This window comes from Abramis brama (assembly GCF_963993115.1).
Source record: "Abramis brama genome assembly, chromosome: 16".
NCBI lineage: Eukaryota > Metazoa > Chordata > Actinopteri > Cypriniformes > Leuciscidae > Abramis > Abramis brama.
The window spans coordinates 23,375,198-23,398,769 of NC_139978.1; the positions used below are offsets into that span (position 1 = coordinate 23,375,198).

The following is a 23,572-nucleotide window of genomic DNA, read 5'->3' on the forward strand; positions in this document are numbered from 1 at the left end:
AAGTTTAATGTGACGCAACAACTAAGCAATTGTAAAACAGATGCTCTAAAACTCGAAGTTTAGCCCCAAACTAGAGGGACAGGCTATAGAAAAAGGGATGGTGAAAAGGACAGAACACAAAGAAAGCCTGTGTCTTTGATACTCAAGCCAGGTCAACTTGATTTAAATAGAAATGGCAAGCTGTCTGGGTTTTCCAGGCCACACGGGTTGCCACTGACTGACAGGTTCATTAATCGGACTTCAGCAGTCAGTTATGGTATTTGCTCAAATGAATTTGTCATAATTATAAACACACTGTCACATCGTTTATCCATTTACATGGTTATTCTTCGAGTTGCGGCAAATTAATCCAAAGTTGCACATTCACAAATAGCTTATTTCTGCATTGAAAAATAAAGTTAACAGTTTACATGCAATATTAAATCCACAGACTCCCATAATTATAATATTTTAATTGTGAGATAGAGAAGGCAGAAAAAAATACATTTCACTTTTATATCATGTCTGATTTACAATAAATAGCTAATAATTATTCAATTACAGACACAAATAAAAATGGCCAAATGACTCAAAGGATAACCACTGTAAAATAAATAATATCACAATAAAAGACACATTAAAACAGAACCTGTCAAAACCAAGAATATAAAGGAGGAAATAATCCATTTAAAAATGACATGATTATGATGGCTCATGACAGAGATGTGCGTAGGTACTTGAGCTCACACAGAATAGCCAAAGACTCAATGCTTATGGCTGTTAGTGTTCAGAACAAGTGTACAAGCAACACCAAATGACGGTTCATTATCTATGTAAACCACTGATCTTCATGCTGGACTGAAGGTTATGGACAGTGTAAGGTCCACAGTGACAGAGGGGTAGACTTCTGGGGTTTCCTGAAGGTTGACTGTGGGTTGCTGGAGCCTTCATCGACACTGTAAGTGTGTTTTCAGTTGGTATTCTGCAAAACGTGTGCTTTTGTCAAACATAATGTTGGCATTTCCTGTGCAATTCTGTTTGCTGCAATCAGGACTTTAAACCTGCGTTCCACAACTAAAATAACTACAGTACATTTCTAGCAAATACCCAAAAAAAAAAAAAAAAAAAAAAAAAGGGATTTAGTTAAACACCCGTGGAATCAGACTCAGTATGACTGTCCCAGATTTCCCCGATTCACCTTTCACTCGCACTCTGCACTTGTTGAATAATTGAAAGTGTGTGATGCCTCTAACGTCTGGCCGGTCCTGCAGCCATGCACAGGGAGCCCTGCTCTTCAACCTCCAGCTCCTCTGACCGCACAGCCTGCGTGATCAGATTCAGCTCCTCGCACAGAGTCTCGAAGCGGTACGCCACACGGATGTCTGGAACATTAGTGCGTCTGATGTCGTTGCCCTCCTGCCCCTCTTTCAGATAATGCGGCCCCAGCCAGCAGCTTTTCACCTTGACACAGGACATTTGGATGCATTAGTCAGATGCTTTTCTCTCTTATTCCTTGTATTTTAACGGTCTGTTTCAGTGGTTTGGCTTCAGGATGCACAGTGAGCATCAAGTGGTGACCAAACACTGTACCAAAACTACAAAATTGAATGGCAGCCAATGATTCTCCACACAGAACATACTGTGGGCAGCCCACAAATATCCTCAATGCAAGAGAAGCTGTAATTTAACACTGTTAAGTATGTGTGGTGTGCACTGCGTGTTTGAACCCAAAATTGTCAGATGTAGGCTAGACGAAATTGCGTGGCAGATATAGTGTTGTAGCCGCGTCTGTTCGATTTGTAAGTTTTGTGGTAACGTTAGCCATGTTCTTCACGCGGATGCGGATTTACAAAATCGGACCCGTGCAGGACTCTGACGTAATCCAGGCCATATTTTCCTTTACACACTGTGGATTTGGTCAGGGTTTCAGAGAATGAGGGCATGTTATGCAATCTGCCCATATTGGCATCTAGCTACTGTAATTTGACTAGTGTCACAATACTGTTGTGTTTGGACGCACAGCCAACAAAAGTATGACAAGTATTTATCCTATTTAAAAGCTGGAAGTCCTAAAGTTGAATTTCGGTAAGGAATAAATTATTGTTTTCACAACTCATTTTTTTGAGTTGAGAACTACTGCACCGTATACAAGTTTAGAAAAATAGGTAACACCTTACAATATAAGGTTTGAATTTGTTAACATTAGTTAATGTGTTAGGTATCAATGAACTAGCAATGAACAATTTTTACAACATTTATTAATCTACATAAATGTGATTTTTAAAAATTGCTATTTTAAAATAATGCTTTGTTCATAATACATTAACTAATGTTATACAATTAAATGAAAATGTAATAAAAAAAAAATCTTTTAATATACAAAACCGTTCAAATGTTTGGGGTTGGTAAGATTTAAAAAAATAATAATAAATTACGCTCTTACGCTCACAAAGGCTGCATTTATTTGATCAAAAATACAGTACAGTAATATTGTGAAATATTCCAAATGTAAAATAACTGTTTTATCTTTTGATATATTTTAAAATGTAATTTCTTACTGTAATGGCAAAGCTGAATTTTCACCAACGTTACTTCAGTCTTCAGTATCACATGATCCTTCGAAAATCATTCTAAAATGCTGATTTGGTGCTCAAATGCTGAAGTCGTACTAATTAATATTTTTGTGGAAACCATAATACATTTTTTATAGGATTCTTTGATGAATAGAAAGTTAAAAAGAACAGCATTTGAAATATAAATCTTTTGTAACATTATAAATGTCTTTGTCACTTTCAATCTAATGCATTCTTGCTGATTAACCCCTGGTTTCACAGACAGGGCTTAAGACTAGTCTCAGACTTAAATGCATGTTTGAGTAGTTTTAACTGAAAGTTACTTGCACTGACATATCTTAACATAAGTAAGTGCCATTGTTTCGTCTCAAGATGCATACCAGTAATGTTTTTTTCTAATGCATGTTTATAAAAGCTAAAAGTTAAAAAAGCTAATCTTACTTTAACTAAGGCCTAATCCTGGCTTAATAATTTTAGGCCTGTTTTCACAGACAGGGCTTAGATGAATTTATATTAAAAAAAATAAAATAATAATTAGTGAGTACTTTTGTGTATGTAGTAATTATCTAGATTAATATAGTGTGTTTTGTTGTTAAGTCATGGTGCCTAATGCATTAACTCATGTTAACAAATTGAACCTTACTGTCTACTAACACCTAAATTTTACTGAAAATGACTTGTGCTGCTGCTGACAGAGGTGTAAGTGGAGATGTGATCACCTGGTGAGAAAATCCGCTCATGAGCACACTGTTTCGGGCCAGTTCACACATGTCACATGAGCTCAGCTTCCACACCTGAGCAGCGATGCTGTACTCCTCCATCAGCGGCTCCTGAACAACCACACACACTAGGTCAAACATATTACAGACCTGACTCAAGAAATAACAGCTATGGGGAAAAAAATCATATTTGATGGTATGGTGTGGCTTGCAACCTTTGTGAAGTGGAACTGCAGAGGGTCATCAGTGGACAAAGACACCATGAGGCCTCTGGACAGGTACTCAGGTAGAGGATTTCGATGGTAACTGAGGAAGAGGCTGTTGTTGCTGAGCGGGGACATGGCAATGCCGATCTGAGCCAGGTAATACAGATACTGCAGTACAGGAGCCTGACGGAAATACAAAACACTGATCAATTCTTGACTGTTTGCAAGGGGTTTTAAGATAAGAATATTAAACACAGGAATATATATATATATATATATATATATATAACGTGACCGATTTTGTTCTGTCAAAACTTGTACATTTATGTTATGTAACGATATGATTTTAACACATGCAAAGAACACAATCATGAATATTTAAAATAAGAACATTCTTTATATCCGAGCAGAACAGATTTCCAAGTACAACTGTGATTCAGTAGAAGTATCTAGAGTGTCTTTACTTTTCTCAGAAGTAGGCCATGGGAAATATTCTCTGACAGCATAAATCCAGACACGAGGTGGTGAATAGGCCCTGCCTCTCCACAGTGCGGACGTAATACAAACGAATTCATGTTCCTTTGTCTGTTGGGAGAGATGAGTGACATTTAAACAGTCGTGGAGCTAAAAAGCTTTTATATTAAGTAGCCTACACAATGGTTTTGACAAGAAGGTTTTCATTTAGCGGTTTGCGTGCCATAAATCTCTAAAGTAAATTTTTACATTAATTCATTAAATGTATTGTGGTAAGTACTTGGGTGCATCAGTTACCTGCGCAGGTGGTTGAGTACAGTCATATTTGCATACATGTAGTACAGGTAATATGAGTATGGAGGATTGTCTTCCTCCGTCCAGTTCACAGGTTTTGGACTGTCCAGGTTAAAGATGTGATGCTCAGGTTTGGACTCATCATCCACACTATCAAACCCGACAACCTGAAGAACATTCAGTCTCACAATATAATAAAACTGTGACCATACTTGTTGATCACTTGGTTGTATTAATTTGAAGTCACACAGGGTAGTTGGACATTTGAGTTACTTGTGATTTATCCACTGTTAAAAGTTAAACTTTAACGGCAGACAATTTCTTATCTGAAGCATCTAACAATAATCTTATTATAGGGACAATAATAAATGTATGAGCCAAGGGTTTGAAACTTTGGATTACTAGGCCACATCTTTCTCTACTATGGAAAAGTTAGTGAGCGCAAAATCTAAAACAAATGTTTATTGTAAATAGTATGGCAAAGACACGCAGCGTCCGTTCCCTTCAGGGAACTACCGCTGCGTGGAAACGCGGTGGGAACGTAATACCCACGTCGCCATACGAGCAAGTCTCCGTAGTGTGTAATCAAGGACTGAGGAAAGAACTTGCGCCGCCCCTGGAGTGGAGCTAAAATCAAGACTATAAAACCTGACGAATGTGTGAGGTGAGGACCAGCCTGCCGCATCACAAACGTCCTGAAGAGAAACTCCTGAAAGGAGAGCTTTAGAAGTAGCCATACTCCGGGTGGAGTGAGCCCGTACAGCCAAAGGTGAAGGCTGACCGACCGACTCATAAGCAAGTGAGATGGCCTCGACCACCCACTTGCTCATCCTTTGCTTAGATGCAGGGCACCCCTTGTTGGGCGGCCCAAAACAAACGAACAGCTGTTCAGACTTCCTCCACAGGGCAGCTCTGTGGACATAAGCATCTAGAGCCCGCACTGGGCAGAGCAAATTAAGTTTCTCCTGGTCCGATGTCAGAAACGGAGGAGGACAAAAAGCCTGCAGTATGACAGGTCTAACTACAGTAGTTGGAACCTTTGGAACATAACCAGGCCTAGGATAGAGGAAAGCCTTAGCCATGCCAGGTGAGAATTCCAGGCACGAGGGAGCAACCGAGAGTGCTTGAATGTCTCCAATCCTTTTGAGAGACGAAATAGAAAGCAGAAAAATAGTTTTGAGAGTAAGGAACTTCTCAGAAACCTTTTCAAGGGGCTCGAAAGGAGCTAGGGAGAGACCCTCTAAGACGATGGCCAAGTCCCATGATGGCACCCTCGTGCGTACTGCTGGCCTCAGCCTCAAAGTGCCACGAAGGAAGCGAGATATAAGTGGGTGTCTCCCAAGAGAAACTCCACTCAAAGGGGCGTGGTAAGCAGCCAGGGCCGCCACGTACACCTTCAGTGTGGAGTGGGATAACCCCGTGGAGAGACGATCCTGCAGGAACTCCAGCACTGTACCAACCGGGCAGTTAACTGGGTCCTGTTGGCGCTCTCCACACCAAGAGGTAAAAAGTTTCCACCTCGCGGCATATAACTTCCTTGTAGCAGAAGCTCTGGATTGGAGAATGGTCTCAACGACCTCAGTCGAGAGACCCGATTCTATTAGCTGAGCCCCCTCAGAGGCCAAGCCCACAGTCTCCATAGCTCTAGGCGGGGGTGAAGGATCGACCCACTCACCTGAGATAGTAGGTCCCTCCTGATCGGAATCTCCAGGGGAGAGCCATCGAGGAGGGACACAAGGTCCGAAAACCATACTCGGGCCGGCCAGAACGGGGCTATCAGGAGTAGGCTGACTCCGTCCCGGCGCACCCTTTCCAGAACTCCTGGGAGCAAAGCGATCGGGGGAAATGCATACAGACGTGACCTCGGCCACGCCTGTACCATAGCGTCCAACCCCAGCGGGGCTGGATGGCTGAGAGAGAACCACAGAGGACAGTGTGATGTCTCTCGGGAAGCGAATAGGTCTACCTCAGCACGACCGAAATGTTCCCAAAGGAGCTCCACCACATCGGGGTGAAGTCTCCATTCCCCGGGCCTCGGCCCCTGCCTCGACAGGATGTCTGCCCCCCGATTCAGATACCCCGGGAGATAAATCGCTCTCAAAGACAGAAGTTTCCCCTGGGACCATAGAAGGATCTGACGAGCTAGCTTGAATAATGGGTGCGACCGCAGACCCCCCTGATGGTTTATGTAGGAGACCACTGATGTGTTGTCTGAGCGGACAAGCACATGGTGGCCCCTCAGGTCTGGGAGGAAATGTTTCAGAGCCCGAAACACCGCCAACATTTCTAGACAGTTTATGTGCCACGAGAGATGATGGTCCTGCCACAGACCCTGAGCTGGGCGACCACTCATGATCGCCCCCCAGCCCGTGAGGGAGGCATCCGTCGTTAGCATTACGCGACGACAAGGAGCTCCCAGCACGGGACCTTGGGACAAGAACCGAGGATCTTTCCACATAACCAGGGCGCGAAGACACTGTCGCAAACTCATGATCGTGCGGAGCGGATTTCCCCTCGGGGAGAATCCCTTGGTTCTGAGCCACCACTGAAGCGGTCTCATGTGCAGTAGGTCAAAAGGAATAACGTTGGACGCTGCTGCCATGAGACCTAACAGTCTCTGGAACTGTTTCACAGTGAGTAGCTGGCCTAGCTTGATCTGATTTACTGCAGCGAGAATCGAAGCAATACGAGCAGGGGAAAGTTGTGCCTGCATCGTCGTCGAATCCCACACCACACCGAGAAAGGTGGATCTCTGTACTGGAGAAAGCACACTCTTCTTGGCGTTGAGCCTCAACCCCAATTTCTTGATGTGAGCGAGAACGACATCTCGATGCCGAACCGCCTGAGACTGCGATTGAGCTAAGATCAACCAATCGTCTATATAATTCAGAATGCGGATGCCCTGTAAACGCAGAGGAGATAGAGCCGCATCCATACATTTCGTGAACGTTCGGGGTGAGAGTGCTAGGCCGAACGGAAGAACCCGATACTGGTACGCTTCACCCCCCGAAAGCGAACCTCAGGAACTTCCGATGTTGAGGAAGAATAGGCACATGAAAGTAGGCGTCCTTCAGATCTATCGTGACAAACCAGTCCTCGGACCTGATTTGTGACACGATCTGTTTGAGAGTGAGCATCTTGAACTTGAGCTTCCCTACAGTGCGATTTAAAAGACGCAGATCTAAAATTGGACGCAACCCCCCGTCTTTCTTTGGAACTATGAAGTACCGGCTGTAATAACCTGACTCCCTGCTGGGAGGAGGAACCCGTTCTATAACTCCTTTTTGCAGAAGAGTCGTAACCTCCTGTTCCATCACCAGAGCCTGCTCGGGGCCCACCACAGTGGGAAGGACCCCTCTGAACCGAGGCGGACGAGACCTGAACTGTATAGCGTAACCTCTTTCGATTGTATGCAGGACCCACTGAGACACATTGGGAAGATTTTTCCACTCCACTAGAAAATCTACTAAGGGTACCAGCCTCTCGAGGCTGGCCTCTGGAATGTTTTGAGAGGTCGCATCGACACATAACCAGATGATTTCGATCCCATAAAATTAGCGTATGCATTAGACTGGTTAGTGTACACTCTAGATGAAGCCTGTCAAACCCAGGACTTCGACACCTCAGTGTGAAGGTCTGGGAAGAACGGCAAACACTGGCGAGAAGGCTGAGCGCGAGATGGCAGAAATCTCTCATCTAATTTACTTTTCTGACGAGACTCCTGCCTATCTAATGGCCACTCAATGCTGAGCTTTTCAACAGCATGAGATAAAACATCAAACAGCTCCTCTTCAGCTGGAGAATGAAATGACGAGTCTTCAATCTCCTCAGTCCCAACACTTTCAACATCCAGCTCCTCAGAACTGGATAGTCGAAGCTCTTGCGCCTCACCCTGGTCAGAAGTAACCGCAGCGCATGCTTCTGCACCAGGGATAGAGGCGCTGGATCTCGCCGGTGAAGGGTGAGATAGGGCGGAGCCCGTCTCACTCCCGTCGGTGAGATCCATTTGCGAACCCCACAACTGACGCCGCCGCTCTGCCTTGACAGAAGCGGGACCCGAGCCGCGGGGAGCGCGCAACGAACCGCCCTCCTCAAAGAGCGATCTCCGGGAGCGCAGCGTCCGTAATGGAAGACGCTCGCAATGCTCGCAATCAGCCCCCTCGAGAGATGACTGGGCATGCTGCACTCCTAAACAAGCAACACATAGTTGATGTGAATCCCTCCCTGTGATGTATCGAGTACAGGGGGGAACACACTTCCTATATTGCTGCTCGCTCGTCACTTGTTCTTGGCTCATTTTGGTTTTTTAATATATATATAGAGATATATATATAGTGAAAACTCCTGCCTAGTCACAACTAGAGAACAGACAAACACGATATGGACTGATCAAACACACACAGAACGCTGCTGAAGTAACAGAAGCTGTTTCGCTTGTGTTTTCAGGGGTGCTTTATAGTTTCCTGGTCGGTGACGTCACCCGCTTACTACGTTCCGTCTCGCCATTGACTGATTTCATTCATGCTTCAGACGCACTACGCTGGAGGCGTTCCCACCGCGTTTCCACACAGCGGTAGTTCCCTGAAGGGGAATCTTTAGCTTTATCACATGACAAAAGATTCGCTCACATGTTGCAGGAAGAGATGCAGCTGTGGGAGACTGCTGGGATTGACAGTGGCTTCAAACAGAGGCATAAAAATGTTCTCTAGCATCTCCTGGAAGTTAGAGAGCTGCTTCTTGGTGTGGTACACATCACTGCAGAGGAAATAAACCACCTGTTATCTTAGTTATGCTTTTAATTTAGTCTGAAATGTATATTTCATCAGCAAAAATATTGGTATTCATTTTGGAAAAAAGTCTACTTAATTAGGCGTTTAATTTTAAGTGCTTTTCAATTTAGTAATAATATACACTACCGTTCAGAAGTTTGGGATCAGTAAATCTTTACTATTTTATTATTATTATTAATTTTATTTTTTTAAGATTTTTTTTTCTTCAGCTAGGACACTTTAAATTGATCTAAAGTGGAATTAAAGACTTTTCCATTGTTATAAAGGATTTCTATTTTAAATAAATACTGATCTTTCGAACTTTTTATTCATCCAAAGAATTCTGAAAAAATGTATCACAGTTTCCACAAAAATGTATTAAACTGTTAAAACTGTTTTTGACAGTAAAAATAATAAGAAATATTTTTTGAGCAGCGAATCAGCATTTTAGAATGATTTCTGAAGGATCATGTGACAACTGAAGACTAAAGTAATGAAAATTCAGCTTTACCATCTTAAGAATAAATTACATTCTAAAATATAAAACAGTTATGTTAAATTGTATTAATATTACTGTTTTACTGTGTTTCTGATTAAATAAATGCAGCCTTAAAAACATTTTTAAAATCTTACCGATCCAAAACTTTTAAACAGTAGTGTATGTATACATATATTTTTAATTTTTATAAAAGAATTAGGCCTACAGTAGATGTCCACTTTACACTGATTTTCCTAACGCTCAGTACTCACAATAGTCGTGGCACCTGCACCAGCCAGCGCACATTATCAGAATAAACCTTGTGCTGGACGGCCCACTGAGCCAGTTTATCCCACTCATCTCGTGAGCGGCCGTAGATGGAGAGACGCAGCTCCACATTCTGGTATTTGCTCTCCTCCAGGTCTGCCATAACCTCCTGAAACGCACCAACATACAACTGTCAGCAGGGGGCGCACTTAACCATATGAAACCGAATTCATCAACATGCTTGTTTTGCAAATTTCAAAGATTATAAGGAACAGTGATACCTTGATTATGTGCCCGAAGTATTTCCCCTCAATATGGTTGTCAGTCTTAATAAAGATTTCTCGGAGGATGGACTCTCCAATGGGGTTGTATTTGGAATTGAATTTATCAAAGCGGTGGAATGTGTTACGGTCCTGTGGGAAAGACAGAATTTTTTTAATATTTAAAATAGCAAATTTTCTTTTTTATTATTTATATTTACATTTAATCAATTTATAAAAAAAAATAAAACATTTTCCCCAGTGTAGCCTACTTACTCCCACAAAAAATTTAGACAAGAATCTCTTTTATTAAATTAAAGATTTTTATACACATGGAACAATAATGTAGTGTCACAGTTTGCATTCAGTGGAGAACAACAGTTCATTCATCAGCTTATTCAGTTCTCACCTAAGTGTAAGTCCACTAAGCTTGTGCGACTGCAAGTCTGTGCAACATATTTTTAGTGAGAGTGACCTAGATCCCACACAAACCCAAGAAGTTTGGAACACCCAATTGATATTTGCCTTGGCGTATACTGTGTGAAACACTTTTCTTTCTCTTTTTTGGTGAAACACTTTTCTTTTTTCTTTTTCTTTTATATATTTTATTTCAGTTTTCCGTCCTTTTATGTTTACAGTATATTTTTGTTAATAGTCACTTTATATTTTTTTATATATCAATAAGATATAACATATCCAATTTTACCCTTCAAAAGTTTGTGGTCAGTAATTTGTTTTAAATAAATTAATACTTTTTTTCAATAAGGACATATTAATTGGATCAAAAGTGACAGTAAAGACATTTATATTCTAAAAAAGATTTCTATTTTAAATAAATGCTGCTCTTTAGAACTTTCTTTTTCTCAAATATTTGTTTTTACAATGGTTTCCACAAAAATGTTAAGCAGCACAACTGTTTTCAACATTAAGAATATTTTATATATTTTCAATATTAAGAAATGTTTCTTGAGCACCAAATCAGCATATTAAAATTATTTCTCAAGGATCATCTGACACTGAAAATTCAGCTGTACCATCACAGGAATTAATTATATTTTAAAATATATTTCAACAGAAACAGTTATTTTATATTAAAATAATATTTCACAATATTATTATTTATTTTTTTACTGTAGTTTTGATAAATAAATGCAGCCTTGGTGAGCAGAAGAGACTTCTTTCAAAAACATTTAAATCTTACTGACCCCAATTTTTTTTAACAGTAGTGTACAGTATATGTTGTTGTTATTATTATTATTATTATAATTAATTAGTATTACTATGTGTAATTGCTAGTGATGGTAAAGTATTTTTCCAAACACAAAAACAAAACGCACATCACTAGCAAAGCTTTGCTTAACCAGAAAAGGCCTGTGTGCTCGAAACATTACCTTTTTAAGAATCTGTCAATAAATGTCTAGTTTTTGGAGAAGTGGTGTGCCGACTTTATCTCTTTTTTCCAACCACTTATGTCATGTGTGTAACAACACTTCTTACCGCGTGCATATCCAGAGTGTCTACGCTGAGGTCAAAGGCCGTCAGGTTCATGCTCTCAAACACCTCAGTTAGGGTCTGTCCTCTGCCTTGTTCTACATGGACGATTTCACCTGGGTATTTCTTTATGGCTCTTTTAATGAAGCGCAGCAGGTGCTTCTGATTCATACAGGATGAGGCATGGATGTGTGTGTCCACCTGAAGAAATGAAATGTCAATAGCTAGAATTACATTACTAGGTCAAATAATCAGGTTTTTCCTGTGACACTACAGTTTAGCTCAAAATACTTTATTTAGTGGTTGTTCACACAAATGGACAGCAGACCTTCCTGATGTTGTAGAAATCACGGTGAGGGACCTTCTTCTGTGCCGCCAACTCCTTCATCTCGTTTAAGAGAATGTGCATCTGGAACTTGGAGCTGAGGTACTGCAGTCGGCGATAGCAGAAAGATTTCCTGTTGGGACAAAATATACAATTAGAAATCCATATGTTAAACCTAAAACAGATCAGACCAGTTCTGGCTATTTTGGGGAACACATTTAACCACTCTTTGCCACTTCTTCACCTTTGTCACATTATTCACATTACAAATTAATTACTGGACTTATCGCTTTCAGGATGGGTTTATTTTTACATTTCATCCACAGGTTCAAACTGAGGTCAGTGCATAATGATTTTTAATCAAGCAAAGCAGCTCACTCAGGGACCAGCTCACATTTACAGAATAAGCCGTTTCAATCAGTGATATGATCATCTTCTTCTGGATCTGCTGCATCAGAATGGACTAAACCTCATGGTGTGCAGTATAACTTACACTGGCCCGTTAATGATGAGCGCCATCATCATGTTCATATCCGCTATGTATTCCTGCAGGTCTGGGTATGGCAGATCCAGCTCTGAGGAACTGATAGACATTACAAAATCATTTTAAAAAGAAAAGAGAAATATATATATATATATATATATATATATATATATATATAAAGAAAATTCAACAATTAGGCCAACTCAATTCTAGGGACTTGCAACTCTGTCTTCTTACTTATGGGTGTATACATGAACAACACCATCAACCATCTTGCAGGTGTAGCCCAACCCAGGGGGCATGTTGGCAGGGTCAAACCCCTCATAGGGGTGGGTTTCTGACACAGGTGGGTGGACTGTTGCACCTGTGAGGTAAGATGATGTACTAATCAGTTTGTAACTACATACTGATCATACAGAACTCTTAAACTCTTTTAACTATGAAACATATTGGAACTAAAGTCAAGGAAACAGTTTAAAAAATAATTTGCCCCAAAATCTAAATTCTGTCATCATTTACTCGCCGTCATGTCGTATAAACCATGGAACACAAAAGCGAATTTTTGAAGAACATACTGGCCACTTCTCTCAATATAATGAAAGTGAATGAAGACTGAGGCTGTCAAAATGTCAAAAAGCATAATCTCAACATTTTGCATAAAAACATAATTTCACTCTGTTCCTCTGATCCTCTATATAAAAATATAATTTCATTCTGTTCCATTTTATGGCTTCAGAATATAACACTCGAGTCGTGCGTATGAATGACTTTTATTGTGCTTTTTGTCATTGTGGCGGTAATGATGAATATTTTCATTTTTGTGTGAACTACTGCTTTAATGAGTAGAAATACATTTGTGCTGTGGTTTAACTGATCATGTGTGGTTCATAAACATGCTGCATCTGCAACCAGAGCACCTGCTTTCAGTTCTTTCTGTAGTAACTGAAGACGATTCCATGAAAACGTTAAAACCTTCTACTCTCCCAAATGCAGATCAATCCAGTGTGTCTTTTCTGAATACATAGTTGTTTTTTTTTCATAAAACCAATTTGGCTATAAAATTCTGATTCCTCCTGAACATAAATCCACAACCCTCTGAATATTTCCTTCAGAAAGCTCTGGTTCAACCCACTTGCAGATACAGAGGACTCAGGCATCTCCTCATAGGTTTTGAGGTCCAGGGGTCGGTCACCCAGCTCCTCCTGCAAGTAACGTTCTGTGGTCCTGCAGAAGCTCTGCATGGACAGAGAGATATACTTCTCTCTTATGAAGAGAGCTTTGACCACACATTTAGCAGCATCCAGCAGATCAGTGAAAGGAACCTGGGAAAAAGAAGACTCACTTAAGCAGTCTGCATAGAAATCATCTATCCATCTATCAATTCATCCATCAGAGGTACAGATTTTTCAATCTAAAAAAATATAAAAAGATAAATGTTTTATCTTTATTGTTATTAATAGTCTGTTTTTCCCTGTTTTAACTAATATTTCTCCATCAGTGTGAAAACCCCTCAGCAGTGTTGCTGTCAGCTCATGTTTCCCTCTGGGGTTTGTGTGTGTGTGTGAATGTGTGAAACTTGGTTCTCCCTCAGGAATTTATATAATGTCTGCAGTGTCCACTTCAGTTCTGTCAACAACACCTTGTTTTTGTAAAACAAACAAAACAGAAAAATTAAAAACAGGAGCTGTTCCTACCCCACATTTCTCCTCTCCAGAGATCGCGACCCTCTGATACTCTCTCTCAGGGACGAGCTCTCTCTCGGGATAGAGCTCTTTGGGCGCCTGGCTCTGTTCTTTCATATACCTGAGAAAGAGAGGAGATGCTGGTATTAGCTAACAAACACTGGGTCTCGTATGAATAATCACATAACATCTTAAAAGGCACTCACTCCAGATCTGCTGCACTGTCTGTTTTCATGAAGTCCTGTTTGGCTCGCAGTAGGATATCAGGCTCAAACCTCAAGAGAAAAGACTTTTAATGAACTGACTTTGGGTCAAAGGTCACATGTGCATACAGAGCAGTGAATGTTGGACTAATATTCGTCTAAGGAAATGGTGTTATTTTAAGTTACAAACACAGATAAGTTCAATGTTAAGGATTTCTTATTGTTTTTACATTAAAGGGATACTCCACTTTTTTTGGAAATAGGCTCATTTTACAACTCCCCCAGAGTTAAACAGTTGAGTCTTACCGTTTTCGAATCCATTCAGCCGATCTCCGGGTCTGGCGGTACCACTTTTAGCATAGCTTAGCATAGATCATTGAATTGGAAAGGGCCATTAGCATCTCTCTCAAAAAAATGACCAAAGAGTTTCGATATTTTTCCTATTTAAAACTTGACTCTTCTTTAGTTACATCGTGTACTAAGACCGACGGAAAATTAAAAGTTGCGATTTTCTAGGCTGATATGGCTAGGAACTATACTCTCATTCCTGCCTCATTCATTTTCATTCATTTTTTTGAGAGAGATGCTAATGGTCCTGTCTGATTCAATGATCTATGCTAAGCTATGCTAAAAGTGGTACCGCCAGACCCGGAGATCAGCTGAATGGATTCGAAAACGGTAAAACTCAACTGTTTAACTCTGGGGGAGTTGTAAAATGAGCCTATTTCTAAAAAAAGTGGAGTATCCCTTTAAGAAAAATGTTTGATGAGAACTACAGATGCTATTTATTAATGGTTAAGTTTGATGATGAATGATGGGATGTAGTACTTGATATCCTGGCTGATTTGCCGCTCCAGTCTGTGCCGCCTCTCCTCAAGCTGCTCAATGGGGCTCTCCTCAGGGAACTCATATGGAGCGCTCCGCATCTCACTCTCAGCCAGGCTGCGGGAGAACAGCTCCTAAACGCACACATTAAGCACACATTTACATAACAGCAGAAACAAAAAAATGCATTCAAGCAGCATGATTGTTGAGATTTCTGCTTTGTTTACCTCTGCGATCTCTTTGTATTTGCCATCCATGGATGTGCGCAGATCAATGTGGCCGTGCTTGGCTACAGGGTTGCCAGGCAAGGAATGCTGGGATGTGAGGAGGTGTCGGCCAACACGGAGATCTACTAGGAAGATCATGAGAAAGAGATTTTTACATTTCAACAGATATGGCCTGAAATATGGCTTGGCTAGATATGGATTTGGCTTTAAAACATTTTGATTTTGCAGATGTGATTATGGAGATAAATGTTTAAGAATAAATTTTTTCTGCTTTTTCTGAAGAGCGGGGTCAGAAAGCTGTCAAAATCTACAACTGTTTGTCTTACAAAACTATGGAGCATTCAGGTGGGAGGACTTGAGTTTGTATGTGAGTGTGTGCTGGCCTTAGTGTGCACACTTAACTTGTGGGCAAGTATAGACCAAATGCTTATAGTGCCAACACAAATTAGTACTGTCTGCAATCAAAACACCTAAACACCTTTAAAAACAAGATCAATTTATTTGAAGCAACATATAAGATATTAATTATTAGATATTAATACACTATATCATTCAAAAGTTTGGGGTTGAAGTATTTTTAATGTTTTTGAAAGTCTCATGCTCAGCAAGCATATCATTTATTTGATAAAAAATTTATTCCATAATAATAATAATAAGTAATTTATTCCTGTGAGGTAAAGCTGAATTTTCAACTTTAGTCTTCAGTGTCACATAATCCTTCAGAATTCATTCTAATATGCTGAATTTATTATTATCATCATTGTTAAAAAAAACAAACAGTTGTACTGCTTAATTCTTTTGTGGAAACCAAGATAAATTTTTTTTAGTATTCTTTCATGTATAGAAAGTTAAAATGAACAACATTTATTTAAAATATATATATTTTTTGTAACAATGTAAAAGTCATTTTTGATCAATTTAATACATCCTTGCAATCTTACTGACTCCAAACTTTTTACATGAAAACAGAACAAAAATACTGATTGCAAAAAATTTTAGTATAATAATAAGTATAATAAAGTAAGATTTTCCATTCCTATTTCAAGTGATTAATCATCAGAAACATTATAATATCACAATAATATTTTGCCTCACAAACAATGCTTTCAAACACTTTCACTTTCACAGTGAGTGAAGCTCGACCCTTCTGCTCGAGTTCCATAGTTCCATCCCGTGAGTGATATCAATCTTCCTAAACTCTGACGCTTAATCAAATATTCATAAGCCTGATGAATAATTAAGCAGCCCTGTCTATAGCCCCTGCACTGCAGAGACCTGGACATCTCGTCCCACTGTTAAGGCACACAGGAAACAGTCTAAGTAAAACAGATTCCCCTGGTACAGCTATCAACAGAATTCATAAACTTCCTGCAGATTTGAAAATGGAGCAAATCTCAAAAACAGTTTGCAATACCAATGCAGTTACAGTACACAGCTGAGCAAACTAGCCTGTGGGCTAAAGTAGATCTGCAGTAGTTACAATAGATAACAGCTGTTTCCTGAGATCATGTGATGAATTCAGCATTAGTGTATTGACACATTCATCACAGTTTTACTAAGAAGAGCTGAATCTTCCCACTTTAACTCTGAGATAAATCCATTACTATGGGAAGCTACACTTAATATGAGGCTTTTTACTCTTTCATAATAGCAGCGTAACCATTTACTCTCATAGTTTAAAACCCTTGCTGTATATTCTTAATCTGCATACAGTTTACAGTATGTGCTTGTTAATCACTGTTATTTTGATAGTTTTATAGTTTATAGTAAAACTTATAGTTTTACAGTTCCACTCCTGAACTGAATTACTCATATACAGTAATTAAACCACTTCATCAACACTGTACTGTACTAGAGTTAGACACTGCACTACACAAAAAAATAGTATTCAAAAATAGTATTTTATAAAACATATTAGTGCATGTTGCCAGAATAGCAATACATTATTAAATATTTTTAAAGAAGTAGTTTTTAATTCGAAAAAATATAATATATTCAATTCTTAAAAATTATCGATTTTTTAAACTTTTCAAGATTATTTCAAATCTTAATATACAAAATTTTGTTTTTCAGGAATTCACTACTGTTCAAAAGTTTAGGGTCAGTAGGATTTTTAATTGATCAAAAGTGACAGTAAGCAGCATAAGTTTTCAATACTGAACAAAAAATGTTTCGAACAGCAAATCAGCATATTAGAATGATTTCTGAAGGATCGTGTGACACTGAAGACTGAAAATTCAGCTTGGCATCACAGGAATAAACTACATTTTAAAATATATTCAAATAGCACACAGTTATTTTGAATTGCAATAAGTTTTCACAATATTACTGTTTTCACTGTATTTTCACTGTAATCTTACCAAACCCAAACTTGTGAACAGTAGTGTAAATTGATCTTGTTTTATTGACAAGGAAGACAAGAAGAAAAATACTTCAGAAAATGTCTTAACATTATGTTTAAAAAGAATAAAAAGAAGCATTCCAGACTGATTCGCATTAAATGTGCAGTGACAGTAAATATGATTCGAGTCACTGTCACCTCTAAAGGGGTGGTTGATTATGATTTAATTTTTCTAACTTTAGTTAGTGTGTAATGTTGCAATTTGAACATAAACAACATCTGCAAAGTTACGACACTCATATTTAAAAATCAAAGGGAGATATTTTCTTTTAAAGAAATTGCTTTTTAAGGACTACAGCAAAGGCTGGTAGGGACTACACGAGCTTCCTCCCGGGTTAGTGACATCACGAACCCTAAAATTTACATAAACCCCGCCACCGGAAAACGATTTATAGATTATCAAGACAGAATATGCTCATCAATGACTAGAAGATAACTACACATAAGCTACATAAATTCATCAACTAACCATTCAGGAATGTTGTCACTTCTTCTTGAGTCTTTCCATCTTTGTCTGACTCCGGTTTGAACATAAAAGGCTAAAAGTTTTTGAAATTTTCAGTGCATGTCTGTGTGAGATAATTGAAGCTGCTAACACAGGAGGTGTTGTAGCTCCGCCCTCTGTGCAGGGAGAAGCAGCTCATTTGCATTTAAAGGGACAGACACAAAAACGGTGCGTTTTTGCTCACCCTCAAAAAGTTGCAATTTTAACATGCTATATAAAAACATCTGTGGGGTATTTTGAGCTAAAACTCTGGGGACATCAAAGACTTTTTTTTACATCGTGTGAAAAGGGCATTATACCACCCCTTTAGGGACTGGAGTCTGTTGTTTTTTTCTAGAGCTTTACCAAGATTCCTATTCAACGCAACAACAAAGACTTTGTTACCATAATGACATTAGAAGTAATGCACACATTCTCCCTGCTGAAAGTAGGAATTGTCGTCCGTCTGCTTAGACTCAAGTACTAATTACTAACCACTGCTGTGTAATTACACACAGCACTCAAACAAAAACGAGAGGAGCAGAACTAAATCATTTAAAGTTTGGTATCACCGGATGTGCCCATAGCTGCCGAAATTGAGTCATGTTATACTAACCCTCATTTTACTAGTTTACATAACACTTTAGGGCTCTGCTGCTCATCGTTTTACTGTTCTGGCAAAGTTAATGTGCAACGTACTTATCAGGGAGTTTATTGGAGGTAATTAACGACAGGATTGTCTATGAGATGAACTCCTCGCTGAAATCTTGGTGGCCTTTTCACAGGCCCAGATGGGTGGACTAATTATGACAATGACAGTTCATTATCGCCCAACACAGACAGACAGTGGGAGATGCACGCACTACCGCGCGGACTCATACTTACAATCACATTCTCCTTTTCTCACACATACCATTTACCTTCACATAAATCACAGCCTACACATTTCTCACTTATCTGTAAGCTAACAAAGCACGTTGTAAAAGATTAATATCACAAGAGATTCTGTCAGGATTTTTGATGTGCGTGTAAAGCCAGAAGGGAGACTGATATATCCACTGGCTTGTATATAATCTTCTCGGTGTATTTTGGGAGTTTCATGCTAGTTACATTATCACCATCCCCTTTATACACAGGATCCCCACATACAGTAAACGGCAAAGCAGAACAACAACTAACTTCTTCTGCTGAGCTTCAACTGCGATGCACAACTACAAAATACGGGTAATGGAGTTATTGATTCTGATGGTAAACATTCTAGAATGAGGGTCTATAAATGTCACATATTTATGAATGGGAGAAGTGAATAATCAGTGTAGTGAGATATGGAGCTGAGAGATAAGAACAGCACTAGACTATTGCCTCAATGACACATGAGATGAGGTCAAAGATCGGGCCTGTTACACCTTTGTGTAATCACCTCTGTAATTTGGTGTATTTATCTGTTTGTGTGTATTTCGTATTTGATTAGTTGTTAAATTTTTACGTTTTTTATTTAAATTAAGTACATTTTAATTAGGCTACTTTTTTATTTTAATTACATGTTTATTTAAATGTATTCTACTTTACAATAAGGTTTCATTAGTTAACTACATTAGTTATGAACTAACAATGAACTGCACTTCTACAGCATTTATTAATCTTTGTTCATGTTAACTTCAACATTTACTAATACATTATTAAAATCAAAAGTTGTATTTATTAACATTAGTGAATGCACTGTGAACTAACATGTACAAACAATGAACAGCCATTTTTTATTAACTAACATTAACAAAGTTAACAAATACAGTATCAAATGTATTGCTCATTGTTAGTTCATGTTAGTTAATACATTAACTAATATTACCTAATGAACCTTATTGTAAAGTGTTACCAATATATCTATGTACACAAGTGTGGTTTGGGGTCAGTAAGATAAAAGTCATATAATACTTCAGCAAGAATGCATTTAAACTGATCAAAAGTTATATAAAGTTTTCCATTTCAAATAAAGTCTGTACTTATGAACTTTCTTTTTTACCTAAGAATCAGTTCCCACAAAATTATTAAGCAGCACAACTGTTTTCAGCATTGATGATGATAAAAAATGTTTCTTGAGCAGTAAATCAGCATATTAGAATGATTTCTGAAGGATCATGTGACACTGAATATACTGAAATAAATGACAGAAATAAATGACATTTTAAAATGTATTCAAATAAAAACAGTTATTTTAAATTGTAATAATACTACACAATATTACTGTTTTTACTGTATTACTGATCAAATAAATCCAGTCTTAGTGAGTCATTATGAGCATTGAGAATAGCTGGATGGCTGAAACGTCTGCTCTTGCTCTATTAAAATAATTGATTCTTTTTGTTAAAGACTTTGTCTAGTTTTTCAGAGTGCGAACCATCTACAGTCTCTTCCACATTTTATTGGTTTTCACGCACCTGGACTTACAACTAGCCTTCATCTGAGCGCAACAATATTTCCTAGTCTTAGTGAGCATAAAATTTTTAAAATTCTTAACGACCTCATACTTTTGAACAGGGTATATTATCACAAAAGTTCTGATTATGAAATCTCTCAGAATACAAAAGCTTATCTCAGATCAGTTTCTAAAAAGCCGTTAATGTTCTATATATACGCAAAAGCTGAAAGAAGTCTTGCATGAAAGAAATCTGATGTGTGATCTAAAATGATATTAGCAACTGCTGCTAATGCTGACTGACATACTTTATGAAATCCTGAGCAAAACTGAGCCACACTGAGGATTACAGTTATACCTCACTAACCCCAATCAGGGCCAGTCACCGTCGCCACGGCAACCTGATGTTGCATCCCTTTGTTTGCTAAGTTAACACCTGACATGACAAGAGACTCAGAGTAGAGTGTCAGAGTAAAGACCAATCACCATAGTATATAAAACTATAAAACACATTCAAGGTTAATGTGAAATCACACGACTACTACCACAGCTTTTCATGCGGTGATAACTTTAGATTAATAAACTCCTGTTCTTGTGTTCCCTTGTTGGAAAATTGTTGTGGTTTGGAACATGGTTTTCTAGCTGGTTGACCAAACCCAAGCTTGAAACCACCTGGTTTGTTGCTGGTCCAAGACAATCTCCAAGTGTAGACCCGTTAGAAACCAGAAATGTAGAAATCACAAACACATTTACCAGCTAAAACTGGATTTCCAGTAGGGTTTGGAAGCTTCATAACCTCTTTTGAACCTTGAACGCACACAATCTCATACACAAACCTCATCTAAGCAGCATCTTTCTCTATTATTCTTTCAGCCGTCCACTTAATCTGTCATCCGTGAAACACAGCGCTGACCACAACACCTTCAAAACAGGACAATACTGAGATACTGAGGAGGACAATCAATACAGCGACACACACACACACACACACACACACACGACTCCCTAAGGAAAAACATGAGCTGACAGCAACACAGCTGAGGGCTTAGAGATGGAGAGAAACAGAATGAAAAGACATAGAAGCAAATAAGTGTCCTACATGAAAGGATACAAAGAAACTATTGCTGTTATTCTCCCAAAACAGGTCAGAGAGAGAAAAGACAGAAAGACAGACAGAATAAAAAGAGAGAGACAAATGGCAAACACAAAGCTACACTTTCTAAACTAACACACATCTCCAGCAAAACGTGTCTCATTCATTCACTCACTCTCTCACATACATAGTCTTGTGATTGAATCTCTCCCACATACATACATACAGTAAACACAGCTGATGGAGCCGAAGCATCCACTCTCTCCCCTCCCTCCTCTTCCTGGTTCCTGCCAGCTGTCTGGGCTGGCCACTGTCATCCCCCTCTCATTTAAATATCCTTGACACATGGCTGGACCGTACCACCTGGACTTCAGGGGCAGGGGGAGCTCAACAGCATCACTGCTGTCTCTGGGACAGAATGGGCTCGACAGGATCTCTCTACACCCCCCTGTCCTTCAGCTCTGTGACGTGTTAGCATGACTGCAGTGCATGCGAAAATGCTGGAGGATGTTTTGAGAAAGGGATAGAGAAATAGAGACTCCCTCGGAAGCCGAAATAGAGGTCACTGCAGAAACTAGTATTGGACATGTCTGATCAGAGATCTGGCCCATTTAAACAAGCATCGAGATAATGTGTTTATCATTACTGGAGCTGTCACCAAACCACCACTGTATGAACCCTACTGGGTTTCTATTGTATGGCACTAGAAACCCATATAGAGTGTTAATGATTCTGTCGTGTGTCCAGAGGGTTTGAGAGCCGTTTCTGTTTAATCAGAGGGAACAATAGCATCCCTGAATTCTGCTCCTCTTTTAGGGGGAAATGGGCTTTGATGAAGACATCAGAGAAAGAGACAAAGATTGCACTGATGAGGTTTTTGTGAGCCTCTGGAGACCAATTGCTTTTATTTGTTCCTGTGATGATGGGGGGGGGGGAAATAAAAAATAATCACCCACCATATATTTGTTAGCATTTATATTTGTTAGTTAATGAATATCATGATTATATCATGATATATCATCTTAATTACACTGTAAATTATTTTTAAGTTGTATAAAAAACAAAGATTATTTTGGTACGTTTTACAAGAAAATACTATTTTACTCTTTCTACTTCAAAATGTCATGTTTAATTCAATGTGTTACCAGCCATTTCTTTGGAAAATGTACTAACGATTTCTGAGGGAAAATTGTTTCAAAGCCATTTTTTCAGTGCACTGTAAACATGATATGATCTGAAGGTTCATTAGTTAACTACCTTAGTTAAAGGGTAACTCTCGCCAAAATTGAACCTAGGCGCTTTTTGTTAATCTACCCGAGTCAAACTTTCGTGTAAAAGCATAATTAGAATGGAAACGCCACTTTTAAGATTGACTGTATTTTCGTTTTAGGTCAAAATGCCTTTTGAATGGGAGTGCATGGGGCACTTCTATGATAGCATCAAAATCGCTATTTTTAAAACACTAAGAAGGCTCGACACAACATTTTAGTAAACGTTGTGTACACAAACAATGTAGTCAATGCTCAAGTTCATGTGAAGAGCCCCTGGTGATACTTCGAGCACAGTTTTATGTTGTGTTGAGCCTTCTTAGTGTTTTAAAAATAGCGATTTTGATGCTATCATAGAAGTGCCCCAAGCACTCCCATTCAAAAGGCATTGTGACCGAAAACGAAAATACGGTCAATCATAAAAGTGGCGTTTCCATTCTAATTATGCCTTTACACGAAAGTTTGACTCGAGTAGATTAACAAAAAGAGCCTAGTTTCAATTTTGGCAAGAGTTACCCTTTAATATGAACTAGGAAGGAACAAAACTTCTACAGCATTTATTAATCTTAGTTCATATTAATTTCAACATTTACTAATACGTCAATAAAATCAAAGGTTGTATTTGTTACCATTAGTTAACCCACTGTTAACTAA

At 38.9% G+C, this 23,572-nt stretch overlaps 1 protein-coding gene across 11 annotated transcripts in view; it reads right to left on the reverse strand.

Moving 5' to 3' along the window:
* Positions 1-432: 432 nt before the first annotated feature.
* ampd2b (adenosine monophosphate deaminase 2b) overlaps positions 433-23,572 on the reverse strand; it is a 28,126-nt gene continuing 4,986 nt past the window's right edge. For 2 of the 11 annotated variants that reach the window (XM_084086879.1, XM_084086884.1), the window contains exons 2-18: positions 15,257-15,378; positions 15,033-15,163; positions 14,208-14,276; positions 14,014-14,122; positions 13,452-13,641; positions 12,557-12,683; positions 12,329-12,418; positions 11,839-11,968; positions 11,517-11,711; positions 10,041-10,172; positions 9,765-9,928; positions 8,874-9,000; positions 4,249-4,412; positions 3,942-4,062; positions 3,487-3,660; positions 3,272-3,382; positions 433-1,440 (exon numbers count right to left, since the gene is read on the reverse strand). In XM_084086879.1, coding sequence (XP_083943005.1) covers positions 1,228-1,440; positions 3,272-3,382; positions 3,487-3,660; positions 3,942-4,062; positions 4,249-4,412; positions 8,874-9,000; positions 9,765-9,928; positions 10,041-10,172; positions 11,517-11,711; positions 11,839-11,968; positions 12,329-12,418; positions 12,557-12,683; positions 13,452-13,641; positions 14,014-14,122; positions 14,208-14,276; positions 15,033-15,163; positions 15,257-15,378 — 2,369 coding nt within the window. In that variant the 3' untranslated portion in view covers positions 433-1,227. Of the gene's footprint in view, positions 1,441-3,271; positions 3,383-3,486; positions 3,661-3,941; positions 4,063-4,248; positions 4,413-8,873; positions 9,001-9,764; positions 9,929-10,040; positions 10,173-11,516; positions 11,712-11,838; positions 11,969-12,328; positions 12,419-12,556; positions 12,684-13,451; positions 13,642-14,013; positions 14,123-14,207; positions 14,277-15,032; positions 15,164-15,256; positions 15,382-18,126; positions 18,144-21,868; positions 21,987-23,572 lie in introns of those variants that run through there. The other 9 variants (XM_084086878.1, XM_084086882.1, XR_014603001.1 and 6 more) reach the window with 8 other exon arrangements.